We start from the raw sequence: 14615 nt of genomic DNA on the forward strand, positions 1-14615 counted from the left end.
AGGGTTGTTGCGCCGCATGGTTCAGCAAGAACAGTCACCCCGTGACAAAAACACCCTCCACCTCTATGGTTGGAAACTTAGAAATTGCCAATGGGTTTTCTCCTAAGATGATGGGTACCTCAAATTACTTAGTAGGTGGGATAGTTCTTTCTATAATGTCATCCAACATGCTGCCATTGTACTCATCAATAATGCCTATGTCTTCCAGGTGTTTTTTTTTTTTGTATACTTCTGGGGCCAAATTTGTTCAATTTTACTAATTGAGGGTGCTTAATCATCTCCTTTACACTCCTTGTCAATACAATGGCTAGCAAGCTACCTGCTAAATCAATTCTATGGGTGAGTGGGTGAGCGATGGAAAGAAGAATCTCGCCAAGTTACCACATAAGCATTTTTAAAGTGTTCATCTAAAACTTATTCATTGTATTCACCTACAACCAGGGGCAGGCTGACAGTCCAACCTCTGGATCCGGATAGGATCAAACTGAATTCAAATCTAAAGTGCAAGTGAAAAAAAAAATATTTTTTTTAATGTAATTTTTTTTTCATTGGCCGGGATGGGCCATGGCCCCCTCCGCCCCTGCCTACAACTGAACCTTATAAGGAAACTCAAAGGGTCATCCGAGTCCGACGATTCAAGGGTTGGGGTTAGAATAGTCTTCAATTAAGGAAGAATGGCCCTTGTGGGGATTTGGCAGTAGAGCATCGGGCTTGTTGACTTTGACGCCCCCATCGTAAACTTCGTAGCGAATCCTTCAGAGCCTGGGGTTCGCCTACCTCCCTTGATATTCCCATACTCCCACGGCCCTCTCTCTCTCTCGTGTGATCGTAGGAAGGGGCGGTGGCAATGAAATGTTCATAGAGACAGGAGATCAGACGAGACAAAGATGGAGAGCACGATGGACGCGTTGAACGAGGCATTCCAGGAGTTTATTGGCTCAGCAGCGGCGGTTTTCGAAGCCAACGATCTCTCCGGTGGGCAGAAGTCGACGGCCACAGACAACGCACTCGAGCGCTTCAAGCATCAGTGGGAGATCTTCCGGGTGGCCTGCGACCGTGCCGAAGAGTTCGTCGAGTCGGCGAAGCAGCGGATCGGCTCCGAGTGCCTTGTGGACGAGGCCACAGGACCTGCACCAGCGCAGGATGCCCCTGGCCTCGCCCCCATCAGCGCCGTCCGGCTCGAGCAGATGAGCAAGGCCGTCCGTTGGCTCGTCATTGAGCTCCAGCACGGCTCTGGCAACCCCAACGCCACTGCTGCTGCTGCTGCTGCTGCCGCCTCCGCGGCCCATCCTCATGCATCTACTCCATTTGATGCTCGCTTCTCCGAAGACCCAAATCAATAGGTACCCCTCGTATGTACTGTTTCCTGTTTGGAAAATCTCCCGTCCCTTTTGTTGTATTGATGAAATAATTACTGAATTGGGCGTTCAAATTTCTGGAGAATGCGGACTTTGTACAAAAAGAAGAAAATAAGATAATGTTCTTTGCTTGCCAAAATGGGAAGAGTCTTTCTGTAAATTAGGACCGATTCTTTTTGTAGAATAGTTAGAATTATGCGCCTTTCCTTTGTCCCCTTTTCTTTCTCAGGATGGATCCGCTTAATTGCTAGGAAATTGTAAAATCTTGCGGATTTCTCTATTGATCTTTATATGGGATCGTGTTAAAATTTTGTTTTTGATGAAAAAAAAGTTCATGTTACAATTTTGTTCCTTTGAATCCTCATATGAAATGAATGCGGAGTTTTAATGGCTGCTGATGAAAGATACAGGAGATTGGTTGTAGAGAATAATGTAGCAGTGTATGTTTGAGCTGGCTTTTGCTTAAAAACGGGAAATTCAAATGTCCTTGTTCATTTTAATGGATACCACTAAATGACCAAATTTGAATTCATTGCTTCCATAGGCTTGCTCATTTTCCTTTCTTGTTTTCCAAGTACCCTAAGTTCTTCCAATAATCGGCACTGGTGGAAGAACTTTAGGGATAAATTATTCTTCTGAATTTGTGTATTTGATGAATATTGTTAATTTTCTTTTCTCTATACTTCTTTACCAACTCGTACTTTCCAAGTTTCCACATTATGGTTAAGAAGAATATTAAGGGTTTTTTCAGATGTAGCCTTTTGTCTAGTAACTGAATTGAAGTTTCTTTGGTCTATCCACTTTTTTGTAGTACACATTATAGAAGCTCCCTATGTATCTCCTTTCATGGTCAGCTACTTCTAAAATGAGCATCGACACATGATTGCATCATAATAGATGTCCATGGAGCTCTTTGAAGTTCAGTATGCGGCTCTATTATTTAAAACTGCCCTGATATTATGTTCATTTTGAAGCTATTTGATAACATTGAAATGTCCCGCATTTTCAATATTGCCAGAAATAAAAATATCTCAATGCTATCCAAAGATATTTCAAATATTTTTTTGAGTTTTCATAAAGAACTCTTTTTTCCCATTTTTACATGTGATTTTTTAAATTGTTTTTTTATTATTTCAAAAAGCTATTTTTACTTGTTTCTTTTTATTTTTTTGCAGCAAGATATTACCTCAGAAATTTTACTTTTGTTCCTTATATTTTTGAGTTCCTAAAATCCTGAGATTTGCTCAATGTTTTCGAGATAGAATTTGCATTTTGAAGGAGATTTGAAAAAAGGTTTGCTGAGAAACTGCCAAGAATGAGATTGATGATTATGATCAGAAACTCTATAGAGTCTATACACATATCATCGAGCACTTGAAGCAAGGGTAGTGGGTTCTTCATTATTTTTGCATAAGTACCATCCCTCTATTACATTGACAAAATTTTTGCCCATCTTGGCATACTACTTTGACTTGTAGCTCTTGGCAAATAATCCTTGTATCATCATATCGTGCCTTCCCCTTTCCATCCGATACTTTTATCTAATAGCATCTCATTTTCATCCCATGCACCTTCAAACAATTGGAATAGAGTCCATTCTTTACAATTTTGTGCCTTGTCGAAAAAGGCACCCATCCCAAGCAAAACTGATAAAATTTTTATATTAGTAGAGTGGAGGTTAGAGGTGTCTGTACCTATGGATCTATACACATTCCAATCCTGCATTCATCCAATTCCCAACTTTCATAGAAAGTGCCGACTCCAACTTTATTCTTAAATGGCCATTTATAGACTATAGTATTCCTTTAGGTAGTGTTTGATGGCCTGAAAATATGGAATTGGAAATATATTTCTGGAAATGGGTTCAACGGTTATTTTTTCCTTCCCTTGTTTGATAGGAAGGAAATCTTTTTAAAAATTTGAATTATTTTTCCAGTTGAACAGTAATTTCCAATGCGTCAAACGCTACCTTATTGATATAGTTGGCTTCATAAGGACTCTCTAGGCTTAAGAATTCTACCGTCTAACATTGTGAAGTTGAAAGTTTTGAGTTGTACTATTTGCATGAAAAATATTTTAAGTTATGACGTTGAAGGTTGGTTTAAAATTTCCTTTCAAATAGCAGCAGCATGCATTTTGAGCAGTCCATAAAAGACGTGGAAATATATTTCTTTTAGACATTGGTACTAGGTGATTTTTTGTTAAAGAAGGTTAAAAGTTATTGTGAAGCATTTTCTGCATTAGTTGGAAACTTAGACTCAATCATCTACTGGCAAGAACTGCTTTATCGGTAGGAAATCTTTGAAACATGCCTCGTTAACATATTCATTGTCGCAGATTTATGTCCAGGAAAAACCATTAGTCAAGAGAAAGAACTTAACATGGAATGGAGGAAAAAGCATAAGAAACACATAAACAAATAGCTATACTAAATCACATGTCATACTGTTCCTTGTAGAGGAACATATTTTTGAACTTTTCTGTTTGGTTGTCCTAATATATAGGTAATGGTTGACAATTATTCAAATGACAACATAGTAATCAAGGTGATATTCTCTACTCTCTAGGTCTGGGATAGCGGATCGGGTCCAATGGACTGATCCAAGAATGGGTATAAATAAAGTCAGAAAATTATTTGGTGGTTATCACTGAGTTTTAAGTGTAACTGATCCCTCTTGGAGGGAACCCGAATCTGCGATTAGGGTGAGGATCGTGTGAGTGTGTTGGGTTTCTGCTTGTATTGGGGAGAAACAAGGTAGCAGATGCTACCAATTGGGGATTAGGGTGAGCATCGTGTGCATGTGTTGGGTTTCTGCTTGTATTAGGGGGAACAAGGTAGCAGACGCTATCAATTGGTATCAGAGCCGATCGTCCTTCTCACCAAGCCAGACCACACTCTTCACAGTGTCTACTAGCGACGATGTCGCAACTCTTGAATCCTTCTGCAAGCAATCAGATGAAGAGCACCAAATGATGGACAATCATCTGGAGGTGATGGAAAGGAGCTTTGGGAAGATCAAGCAGTCCCTGGAATCCATTGATCGGGGGTTGGAGATGATGATGGCTGGACAAAAGGTTTTCAGAGGCTGTCGGAACAGTTTCTTAACAAGGTAGATGGTAGGAAGGACAAAACCGTGAATACCTCAAAGTTTTTGTACATGGATGGTAACGCAAACGACACAACAACGATAGCACCGGCCCCTCGAGATGAAGAGATGGTTAAGAAGGTCTTCCATAAGCTCAAGCTTCACGGTAGCAACAGCGAGCCCCCTCGTGAGGAGTTCGTTAAGCAAGCGATGACAGGCAGCAAAGAAGAGGACCTACAAGGCAATGGCCAAGAAATTGCTGATGCTGCCAACAGAGGTATGGACCAATTCTTATAGGGTGACAATGGAATCTTCGATTTCTGTCCATGTCAATTCATAGTGGAGATAGCCATAGTCGGTTTTGGTGAGCACCGATTAGGCTATGGAGCATTGTCCTATTGCCAACATTAAAAAGACAAGGTACACACCATTTTTTTTTATGCTTCTATGGAATCTTTGTGTCGAGATGGGCAAGTTGCAGGAGCAACTGCTCCCTCAAGAGAGGAGTTGTCGGCGGAGCGCCAGGGCGCTCTAGTTGCGGCCTTACATAAGGATGAAAGGCAAGTATTGCAACCAGGAAAACCCCTATGGTCGGTTCTGGCACTGTGTCAATGTGTGTAGGCAACCCTGACTGATTGGGAATTCTCTCATGGAAGGGGAGGGAGTCAAAAAATCTTTGTGCAAAGGGTATGGCACATGAGTGTGATGAACAGGGCAGAGAAAACCTGGGGATTTGGAGGGCCATCATAGATGTCTGCACTGAACTCATGAGTAAGAGCCTGGTGGAGGAATACTGCATAGCTCTTACAGTGGTAGCCTTACAAATAAGATCGAACATAAGACCACGGGCGAAACTAGGCAAACCCCCAATACTTCCTCACAAAAGTGGGAAATCAACAAGTAGCGAACAACCAACAGTAGGTGGGGCTTCGAGGGAGTTGGACAGAGGAAGATAGGGAGGATTAGGGGGTTCTGCAAATCCTTGAGATCTCTTCTGCTGGAAATGGAGGGTGTGACGGAGATTGGTAGCTCCAAGTTTGGTGTCGATGTTGGATTCTATCTGAATGCTACACAAGTGAAATGGAAAAACTGATGAATGTATGCTTATGTTGTCAATGAGCTGCCTAAGCTTTTGAGTGATAATTTTCAACAGCCATTATTAGTACAAGATATAGGTGATTTCTGTAAGAATACAACACCCTTGGTGTTTTGGAGAGGGACAAGGATTGCCACCTTGGTTCCATTCAGCTATAGAGATATGGACTTTGGATCTAATGCTCATGAGCGATGGGTTGGTGGCCAAGAGTGTGAGGAAGTGTGCCACTTGGCATTGTTGACGCACAACCAGCTTTGACCATACAACTATATTCTTTTTACACATCTCATGCAGAAAAAAAGATTTCTTTTAGGATTGATGTCATTATGGATTAATGCTCTAGCAAACAAAGTTTCAACCCAGATACAGTTTTTCTTACCCAAGGAAATTTGGTTGTGGTTTGAATTTGAAGTTGACTTTTGGATGGATGACATCTTTGTGAAGTCAAAAAATGTCTTGGTACATGTTGAAGAGTAGGGCACTGTTGGAAATGCTGAAGGAAAATTGGCAGATGTCAAAATCGTCTCCCTGTCCTCTACTTCCCAGGTTATATTGAGTTGTTATCGGAAGGCAGCTATTTTCATGTCTTCAATTCTTAACAAGATTGTTTCAATCGAGCATGAGTTGCTTGAGTATGATGATCAAGGTACTCTTATAACTTTGACTGTAGAAAAAAGCCTTCTACTATCCATTCTACTATAATCAGCATACAAGACTCTCTTGGTATTCATTCCAAGAAACTCGGGTTTGGAGACATCACTAATATATCCAATTCTACAGTTATGGCCAAGTCAGCACACATTCCACTAGAAGAGATGGATGCATTTGGAATATTGTGTATGAGAAAAAACGAGTATCACAGGGCTTGGACTTCATGGCGTTGAAGAGAATGAAAGAAATTGGGGCTAGTGGCTCCTTTCATAATGCTGGTCTTCGGCTGGGAGACTTGGGACCAAAAACAAATGCAACAGAAAATGATTGGAGATATTCATCGTTAACACCAATTATTGTGGTTGGTGATTTGGGGGCAGCTCTTGCTTTCTCGTTTACCTTGTGGCAGAGGTGCTGGAGATGGAAGAATAATCTTTTGGGATCAAACTGAAACTTTCAGGCCTCCAATTGTGGGCACTGAGACTCAAATCTAACAAGCGAACTAACAGTTGCAGAAGGAAGTCGCAAGTGCTTAGGGAATGGCAATTCAAAAACGGTGCTGAACCACAAAAGAGAACCCTTCTCACACCCAGAGGACAAGGTTTCCTTTCTTAAAGGGGGACTAATTGATAGTCTCCGGGTCTGGGATAGGTCGGGTCCAGTGGACTAATCCGGGAATGGTATAAATAAGGTTGGGAGAGTATTTGGGGGTTATCGCTGAGTTTTAGGTGGAACTGATCCCTCTGGGAGGGAACCCTAATCTGGGATTAGGGTGAGCATCGTGTGCGTGTGTCGGGTTTCTGCTTGTAATGGGCAGAAACAAGGTAGTAGACACTACCAATTGGGGATTAGGGAGAGCATCGTGTGTGTATATTGGGTTTCTACTTGTATTGGGGAGAAACAAGGTAGCACCATTGCAGACGCATCAGAAGGAATGAAACTGGCTGATGAAGGCTATGCCCTCTCATTGGGTGTTAGAAAAAGAGAAAAGACATTAATAGTGAAAGGATCTATATTCTTGGACTTTTCTCCAAGGAAAATAGCAGTCAATTCATATGGGAGAGTAGATATAGATGCAAATGTATACTATGTCACATGGGTGCAGGATGCTAGTGCAGGTACTTTTCAACAAAACTTAGGTGCCGGTGTGATGAGTGTATATATATATATATATATATATATATATAATCTATTATATGGTTAATTAACTGTTTAATAGTCTTATTTATCTATAATTATGTTTTAGTCTACGTCACATAGGTATGCCGTATGGGTACGGGTTCTAGTACGGGTATAGTGAAGCAGGTATGGTCGTATGGGTACGGTGATTTTAAATCTGGCTATGGTGGTACAGCAAAATATATATATATATATATATATATATATCCAAAATTCTACAAAAAATAAAAATAAACAAAATCCACTCAGTAAGAAATAAGAACTAAGACAAGGTTTAATAGTTCCTTTAAAAATCTCATAAAACATAACATATGTAGAATAACATTTATGTTTGGTGGTGTTTTGAAATTTTGAATATTTAATAGTTTTCAAAACAGCTCTTTATTAATAATTGTTTTAGTCTTGGACTTATTTTGTAATTTGTTAGTTTCACCCCAATTTTCTTTTAACAAGAGATTAGGGAAGATTAATGGGTATCAAATTGGTTTTTCTCTCTCTCAAAAAACCAGCCGTAACAACATAAACGAAACAGCAAATAAGTAACATAAATATTAAAAAAAACACGGCAAAAATAAATGAAGAAACCAATAAAATAGGTGAATATAAATGACATGGAAACCACTCAAACTAGCAAGCAAAACATGGCAGTTAATATAAATGAAAGCAGATAGCAAATAGGTAATGTATATAATAGAAAAGCATGGCAATATAAAATTATAAATGACACCAGCAAGACAGGTGAATACAATGAAACCAGACAAACACATGGCAGTTCAAATATCATTATATAAATGAAATCAGCAAAAAAGTAACATAAATATAAAAGCAGATGACACGACATGAGGTTGATTTCAAATCACATGGCAAACTCAAATCAGTTGCGGAGCAAGCCAAAAATGAAGAGTCTAAATAACCCTAAAAAGAGAATTAGATAAAAACATAGGAAAGACTGGTAGTCGTCATCTATTGCCGGTTGCTGCCGGCAGACATCCATCGCCGGTTACCGCAGGCGGATGTCCATCACCGGTAACCGCCGGGCGGATGTCCATTGCCGGTCAACATTGGCCGGCGAAGCTCTCCACCGCAATCCATCACCAAAGACTCATCGTTCAAAGGTAAAAAAGAAGTGGAAGAGGCGTCAAGCAAAGACGTTTGGCAGAAAACTTTTATTTAAGGTGGTTTGGATCAGTTCCAACCCGAAACCGAGGTCCAACCCATACCACACCATACCAGCGCACCCCAATCGCCGTACCGGTGTACCGGTACAGATACGTTGGGCAAAATCCATGTACCTATGTGACATAGGTTTTAGTCATTATAAACATTTGTACTATGATCAGTTTAGTAAGGTGTGTATCTAACATGGTCAGTTTTGGCTTAGTTCGGTTGATCACAGCAGATCCATGTCACATAGGTACGGATGCAGGTGCTGGTGCGGGTACGGGTATAGACCATTTTCAAAAAACTTGGATGCAGGGGTGTACGGCCGTGTGTGTGTGTGTGTGTGTGTGTTAATTTTTACTATGTTGTGGTTGGTTAACTTTGTGGGAGAAGGGCTTATGTATCAGTTGGCCAATGCTTTTCTGGCATAGCTTGTTGTGTCACAGCAATTGTAGAGTTAGAGGAATGAGCATTTATTTGTTATCTGTAATTGGGTTGGTAAAGAACACCTAGATTTTATGCGTATTTTCACTGGCCACACCTACATAAATAGTTATGGATGAGTTTGAACCTGGAACTGGTTATTTGGGGAACCTAAAATCTTCCTTTTTATGTCGTCCATCTTTTTTTAATTCATTATTTTGTTTAACTTTGACCTTGAGCATTTGTCAGGGATAACAAAATGTTCCCCAGTAAGGGAAGAGCGAAAAACTGAATCATGGAGTTAGGAAGATCTTTCCAGAAACATAGTTCACTTGTCGTGTCACAACTGTTGCAAGGAGTGCTGAGAGAAAAGATCGAATTGATTCATTAACCCTAATCCTATGAACAAATAGGATAAGGGGACGATAGAAAGATTAGATTATCAGTCCACACATTAACCAAAAATAATAAAGAAGGAACAGAAATAACAATTAACATCCACCAACCGAAACTATTTACTACAAGAGGACTCACTATCTATGAGAACTATAACTAACAACATTTGGAGGGTTAGAGGAATGAGTATTTGGTTGCTATCTGTAATGGTGTTGGCAAAGAACATCCTTGAGTGTTGGTCAAGGAGAACAAAATGTTCTCCAGTAAGACAAGAATGAATCATGGAGTTAGGAAAGATCTTTTCAGAAATATAGCAAGAATCAGTAAAAGGAATGTTCTGATCTTTGTGATCCTTTAAGTTGCAGTAACATGAAAATTTTCAAATGTAAATAGGTGGAAGACATTGGGGGACTAACATGGATAAGCTGTTGAAATAAGGGAGTGGTTGTTAAAGTTCCCAGTTGCATTAGCCTATAGGAAAATGGAGTAAAGCTTATATATATACCTTTGGCCACAAAGAAATATAGAAAATTGTTGCACTATAGTCTGTTCTGTTGTCAACAACATGAGCAGACACAAGCACTAGATGTGCACATCTTTGGAAGATATTTTCATCTTATGATGTGCTAAACATGGAGTTAACTAGCTGTTCGCTTCTCCACTTCCTTGCATACATGTTGTCCATTTGTATATGCTTCATTTACTTGTAAAGGAATACTCTCCCACCGGTCAGTGTCATCTTTTATATGTAAGGATTCCCTTGCTTTGGGTGTTTGGCAAGTGGACTCTTGTATGCGCCTTTGGGCACCCTTATAAGTTGAGTTTGAGTTTCCTCACTTACCTCTTTCGTGATATACTGTGTTCTTAAGTTAATGAAACAATGCATTGCACATTCTTCTACCCCTTTGCTTTATGCACTTCTTTTTATTTTTAAGTGAACTGCATAAACACTCTTATGCCCTAGGGTTGCGGCTGAAAGGAGGACCCTCACACTGAACAGACTGAAAGGAAGGTTGGCTCGTGGCACTGGCATTCTTTTTTATTTTCATGGTATATCTTTTGTTGAAATTCATTTTGATACCATCCTTTAGTTCAGGAATCATAGAAACTCTAAAGGACCATGTTTCCAGGAAACTGATAAGATATTGCTGTTTGTGTTCATTTCAGTTAGAACAACAGGACTATAAAGTAGGAATATACGCCACTGGGTATTTGTCTAATGTAGGCCTATTGTGTGTTATGATGATAGGGAAGCTGCCGCAATTTTCATGAACTTTTTGAAATAAGAGGATGCAATGAGAAATTCAGAACTCTTGGAGCTTTTAATTCAGTACAAGAGTTTCTTAACTTTCTTTAGGAGCATCAGGAGTTTCTTTAAAAGCGTGGGGTGCTTGATCCTGACCAAGGTAGAAGTCAATGATGTTAATGGTGTTTGTGCATAACGTTGTTCTTGTCTTGCAGAATTTGTTGTCCAACCGAGGCAAGGCCATGGAAAAATTTTGTAAATGGTTTCTTGACAGATGTAGACCTTCCAAGAAGGTGACCTCCGACTGTCTAGCATTTCAATATATTTTGGGGAATATTCTAGTACCTCATTAGGGGAAATTGAAATCAACCGGCTACTTTTATGACTAAATGGTTTTTTTTTTGTATTATTAAAAACTATTGCAAAAGGTACGTTACATTACAAGTAACTGGTCATTGCAATGTTTTTTATGATGGTTTTTAACGACATAAAATAAAAATAATATATCCATTTGGCCACAGAGATAGTGGGCTGATTTTCAATTTGCGGCCACCAAGAGCCGTGCACTGTTTTTGGTTCCTTTGTCAATTTTGACATGTTTGATCAGCTTGATATATGAATGTCCAACTGGTTTGCATAGACTTTGAAAACTCTTCCCATCCGTCACACCAAAGGAAAATCCTTAATCATGCTCCAGCATCGAACCTCGTGATCGTCAATGTCTATCTTCTATAGCTATATTATTTTCCTAACAGTTTCAGGGATCGATCCACATGGCATGGTTTGTCCTGGATGTTCCCGTGTTCACAGCAGGGTCTAACGTGCAAGCTCGAATCAGAATGCCATATGCTTAGACCATTCTCGGCACATCTAGGAACTTGTGGTACCCAAATTCTAAAGCAAAGATATTGAAACGCTGCAGATATTACAGCTACTTAGATCACCCTTTTATTTTAGTTATGTTTTTTTAGTAGGCATGCGTTTTTTATTTGGCTTAATACCTTTCTCAGCCTTTTGGCTAAGATCAAGTGTGTACTATTTCGCTTCTTGAACTCGGTTTCTGCCTTGGGCGTCTAACGAGAGAGAAACAAATTGCTAAATTAGACCATAAATAGTTTTGGGTGAACAGGAGGTTAACAATTCACCGTTCAAAAAAGAGGTTTTAAGATTCTTCTATTTTCTCGTACTTTAAGGGTTTTGGGTTATTTTGACACTAACATGACACATGACAGCAGTGCACCTTTCAACTTAGGTATTGTTCTTCATTATTTAAAATATAAAGGTGGAGCACCCATGAAATCAAAGTAGAAACCTGTCCTTTTTAGGCTCTAAACCTCTCACCTACATATGATGTCTATTTCTAAAACTAAAATTTTAGAAATCAAAGAATCATTCTGCAAGAATAACAGTTCCAGCCTTTTTTCTAATTAGTGTTTAATGAAAAGAAAATAAAGTTCGTTAAAAACCTCACATTTGTTTGATGAAGGAGAAAAATAAAGTTTAGGAATAAAAAAAGTTATCGTGAGGATGATCATGTCCAACGTTGGCAACAGCAGCTTGAGTGCAATATATGGGTCCTATTACCATATATTGTGCTGCCCTAGTCCTCACTGTAGCAGTCATTTGGCCTGGCTAACCTCCGAAGACATTACTCCTATCCGCTAGTGTTTGGGACATTAAATCTTACGCAAATTATCAATTTTTAGAGAGGGACAGGGGCGGACAATCAAAAATTTCATCTTAAATCATTTACAATCTATCCAACTTTCAATGCCATCAGGAGAATAGTGCCAGCAAATCGAAAAAAGGATGCGATCTCCTGCCCGACCAGTTAAGAAAGGGAGAGATAGATATGCCCTGCTGCGTGGTTTCATGGTGTTGAGGCGTCATGCACTTAACGCTACATCTTATGAACGGCCTTTCCTTCAAAAAATTGTATCCTAGTTATTTTGCGTCATACTTTAAGGCTTCACCCCATTAATGATGCCCTTTCCTTGAAAGAATTGTAGCCGTAATTATTTCAATTTCTTCAACCAGAAACAATGATGATTTGAAGTAGTTTCGGCTCTCTTTTCATCACGTACCACAAAATATTGGGTGAGAACAAGATTTGGCTTCTCGATTAACTCGACAAAATTAAATGAGAAAAGGAATAATTTTGATGGATTCAAATTTGACCAAGATGTCTGAACATAATGATAGGAAATTCTGCAAATAAAAACATGTATACTTTAGTTGATATTGTTCCCCCATTCCTACAAATGGCAAAAACTTTCCCAAATCCTTAAGCAGAGAATAGTAGAGTGACAAAATATAATGTCGGGAAATTAGTTTACCAACACAAACGTCAGGATGATAAACTTCATAAACCATTTCCTTTTTTTTTTCAGGAGGAAATTGTTTGAAGCCCCAAAACAAGATTGACAAGTTCATGCTACTTCAGAGAACAAACTATAGTCATAACATGATTGGCAGCAACTGAGAAAGTCATGTTAGGAGTTCGCTTTACATATTGGAGCCAAAGTTGTTTAAGTAGGGAGATATTTATGCCTAGCAAAACATTCAAAATAAGCCTGAAATATGCATGATATAGCCAAAAAATTTAAAGGATTCGAGCATAAAATTCAACTTACAACATCAAAGACCTAGCAATCATAACTAGACTAGACTGTAGCCAGAGAATAACTCCACTGGAGGTTCTCGTGCACCATTTTGGCTGTATCAGCTGCTATATGGAAAGCATCATCATCTATATCATCCTAATCATATAGGTGAACAATTAACTTAGAGGAAAATGCATATACATGATGGGAACTGTAAACAAAATCCTCAAGCGTAATAGAAAACCAAGACCAGATAACATACGATCACATGCCACGTAACAACATGCTACACACACCTAAACTTGCAGATGCTATAGATGAACTTGTACAATCCTTGTTTGTTAGGCTTCTTATTGATGCTGAGGGGTCATCTGTGGCCTAGGACAAAACATGCTGCAATAGAACAACTAGTGTGATGGACCTCAATTGTGCCCCATGTGACATGATTAGCAATCCAACAAGTGCATGATGTTGCATTATATAGACATACATATACATCTACACATAAAAGGTAGAGAGAGAGAGAGAGAGAGAGAGCTTGCCAGTTGCCAACATTCTCAACCACAAAATCTTTTTAAAATGAACCAGTTGTACAGTCAAGGAGCTTTTTTCTGAACAAGCGCCCCACATTCAGACTGTCCTAGAAAAGGCTGAGATCAGAGTCGATCTTCCAGCCTTGACGGATAGTGCAGAGGATACTCTGGTATGGCAGGATAATCTGCAGATACCTTGTTTCCAGGTAAAGCATCTGGAACAAAATCCGCAAGAATGCATTAGTGGATCCGTGCAAAGAACTCATCTGAAGGACAGCCGCTATTCCAAGGGCTTGCTGGACCGTTTACGTAGCTCTGGAAAATAAACTGCTCACAGATTCTACGTTTCAAGAGTAGAGAATGTGAAAATGAGACTCACCTGTTTCTCAAGTGTCACAAAACTGAGCTGATTTGGAGAGAAGCCGTCCGTCATTTTGGATGCAACCGATGGAGGGAAACAACTATCTTAGACGCCTTCAAATGGTGGCAAAACAGAAGATTCAAAAACCGAACCATAGAGAAGTGCTGGAAATCTTGCTTCCATGTCGCTCTGTGGTTCATTTGCAAAATGAAGAATTCGATAAAGCATGACAAGGAAAAACGGCCTTCATGAAACACACATGATATGTGGTAGATCTGTAAGGAAGAACTGGAAACAACATGAGGAAGCTCAAATTCGCACCTGGCACGTTGTGAGGGATCTGGCAAGGGAAAATCACTGCAACTATCAGCATTCACATAGCCACCTGCTGGAAGTTCAGGAGTAAAGGAGTAAGTTGTCGAAGCCAGGACCAACGAAGGGCGGTACATGTGAGGAGCAGCTGCCTGGGACAGCAAGGATGAAAGGTAGGTGGTTTCTAGATGCATTGAAGTGCTTTGTGCA

At 39.6% G+C, this 14615-nt stretch overlaps 1 protein-coding gene across 5 annotated transcripts; it reads left to right on the forward strand.

The window, feature by feature from the left end:
- The first annotated feature begins 750 nt into the window (after window positions 1–750).
- LOC116254489 (mediator of RNA polymerase II transcription subunit 32) lies at window positions 751–11066 on the forward strand. 5 transcript variants are annotated; one of them, XM_031629907.2, is made up of 3 exons: window positions 752–1343; window positions 10315–10362; window positions 10600–11066. In XM_031629907.2, the coding sequence occupies exon 1, from the start codon at window positions 888–890 to the stop codon at window positions 1341–1343; it is 456 nt and encodes a 151-aa protein (XP_031485767.1). In that variant the 5' UTR covers window positions 752–887; the 3' UTR covers window positions 10315–10362; window positions 10600–11066. The 5 variants fall into 5 exon arrangements, 4 of the variants coding, with proteins under 4 accessions (XP_049933928.1, XP_031485766.1, XP_031485768.1 ...); XR_004172695.2 differs by having other exon boundaries at window positions 753–1343; window positions 10315–10400; XM_050077971.1 differs by lacking the exon at window positions 10315–10362 and having other exon boundaries at window positions 751–1343.
- The last annotated feature ends 3549 nt before the right edge of the window (window positions 11067–14615 follow it).

This window comes from Nymphaea colorata, chromosome 5 (assembly GCF_008831285.2).
Source record: "Nymphaea colorata isolate Beijing-Zhang1983 chromosome 5, ASM883128v2, whole genome shotgun sequence".
Lineage (NCBI taxonomy): Eukaryota > Viridiplantae > Streptophyta > Magnoliopsida > Nymphaeales > Nymphaeaceae > Nymphaea > Nymphaea colorata.

Excerpts from the sequence above, each read along its gene's own strand:
- LOC116254489 (XM_050077971.1), top strand. The coding sequence starts at position 888 with ATGGAGAGCACGATGGACGCGTTGAACGAGGCATTCCAGGAGTTTATT.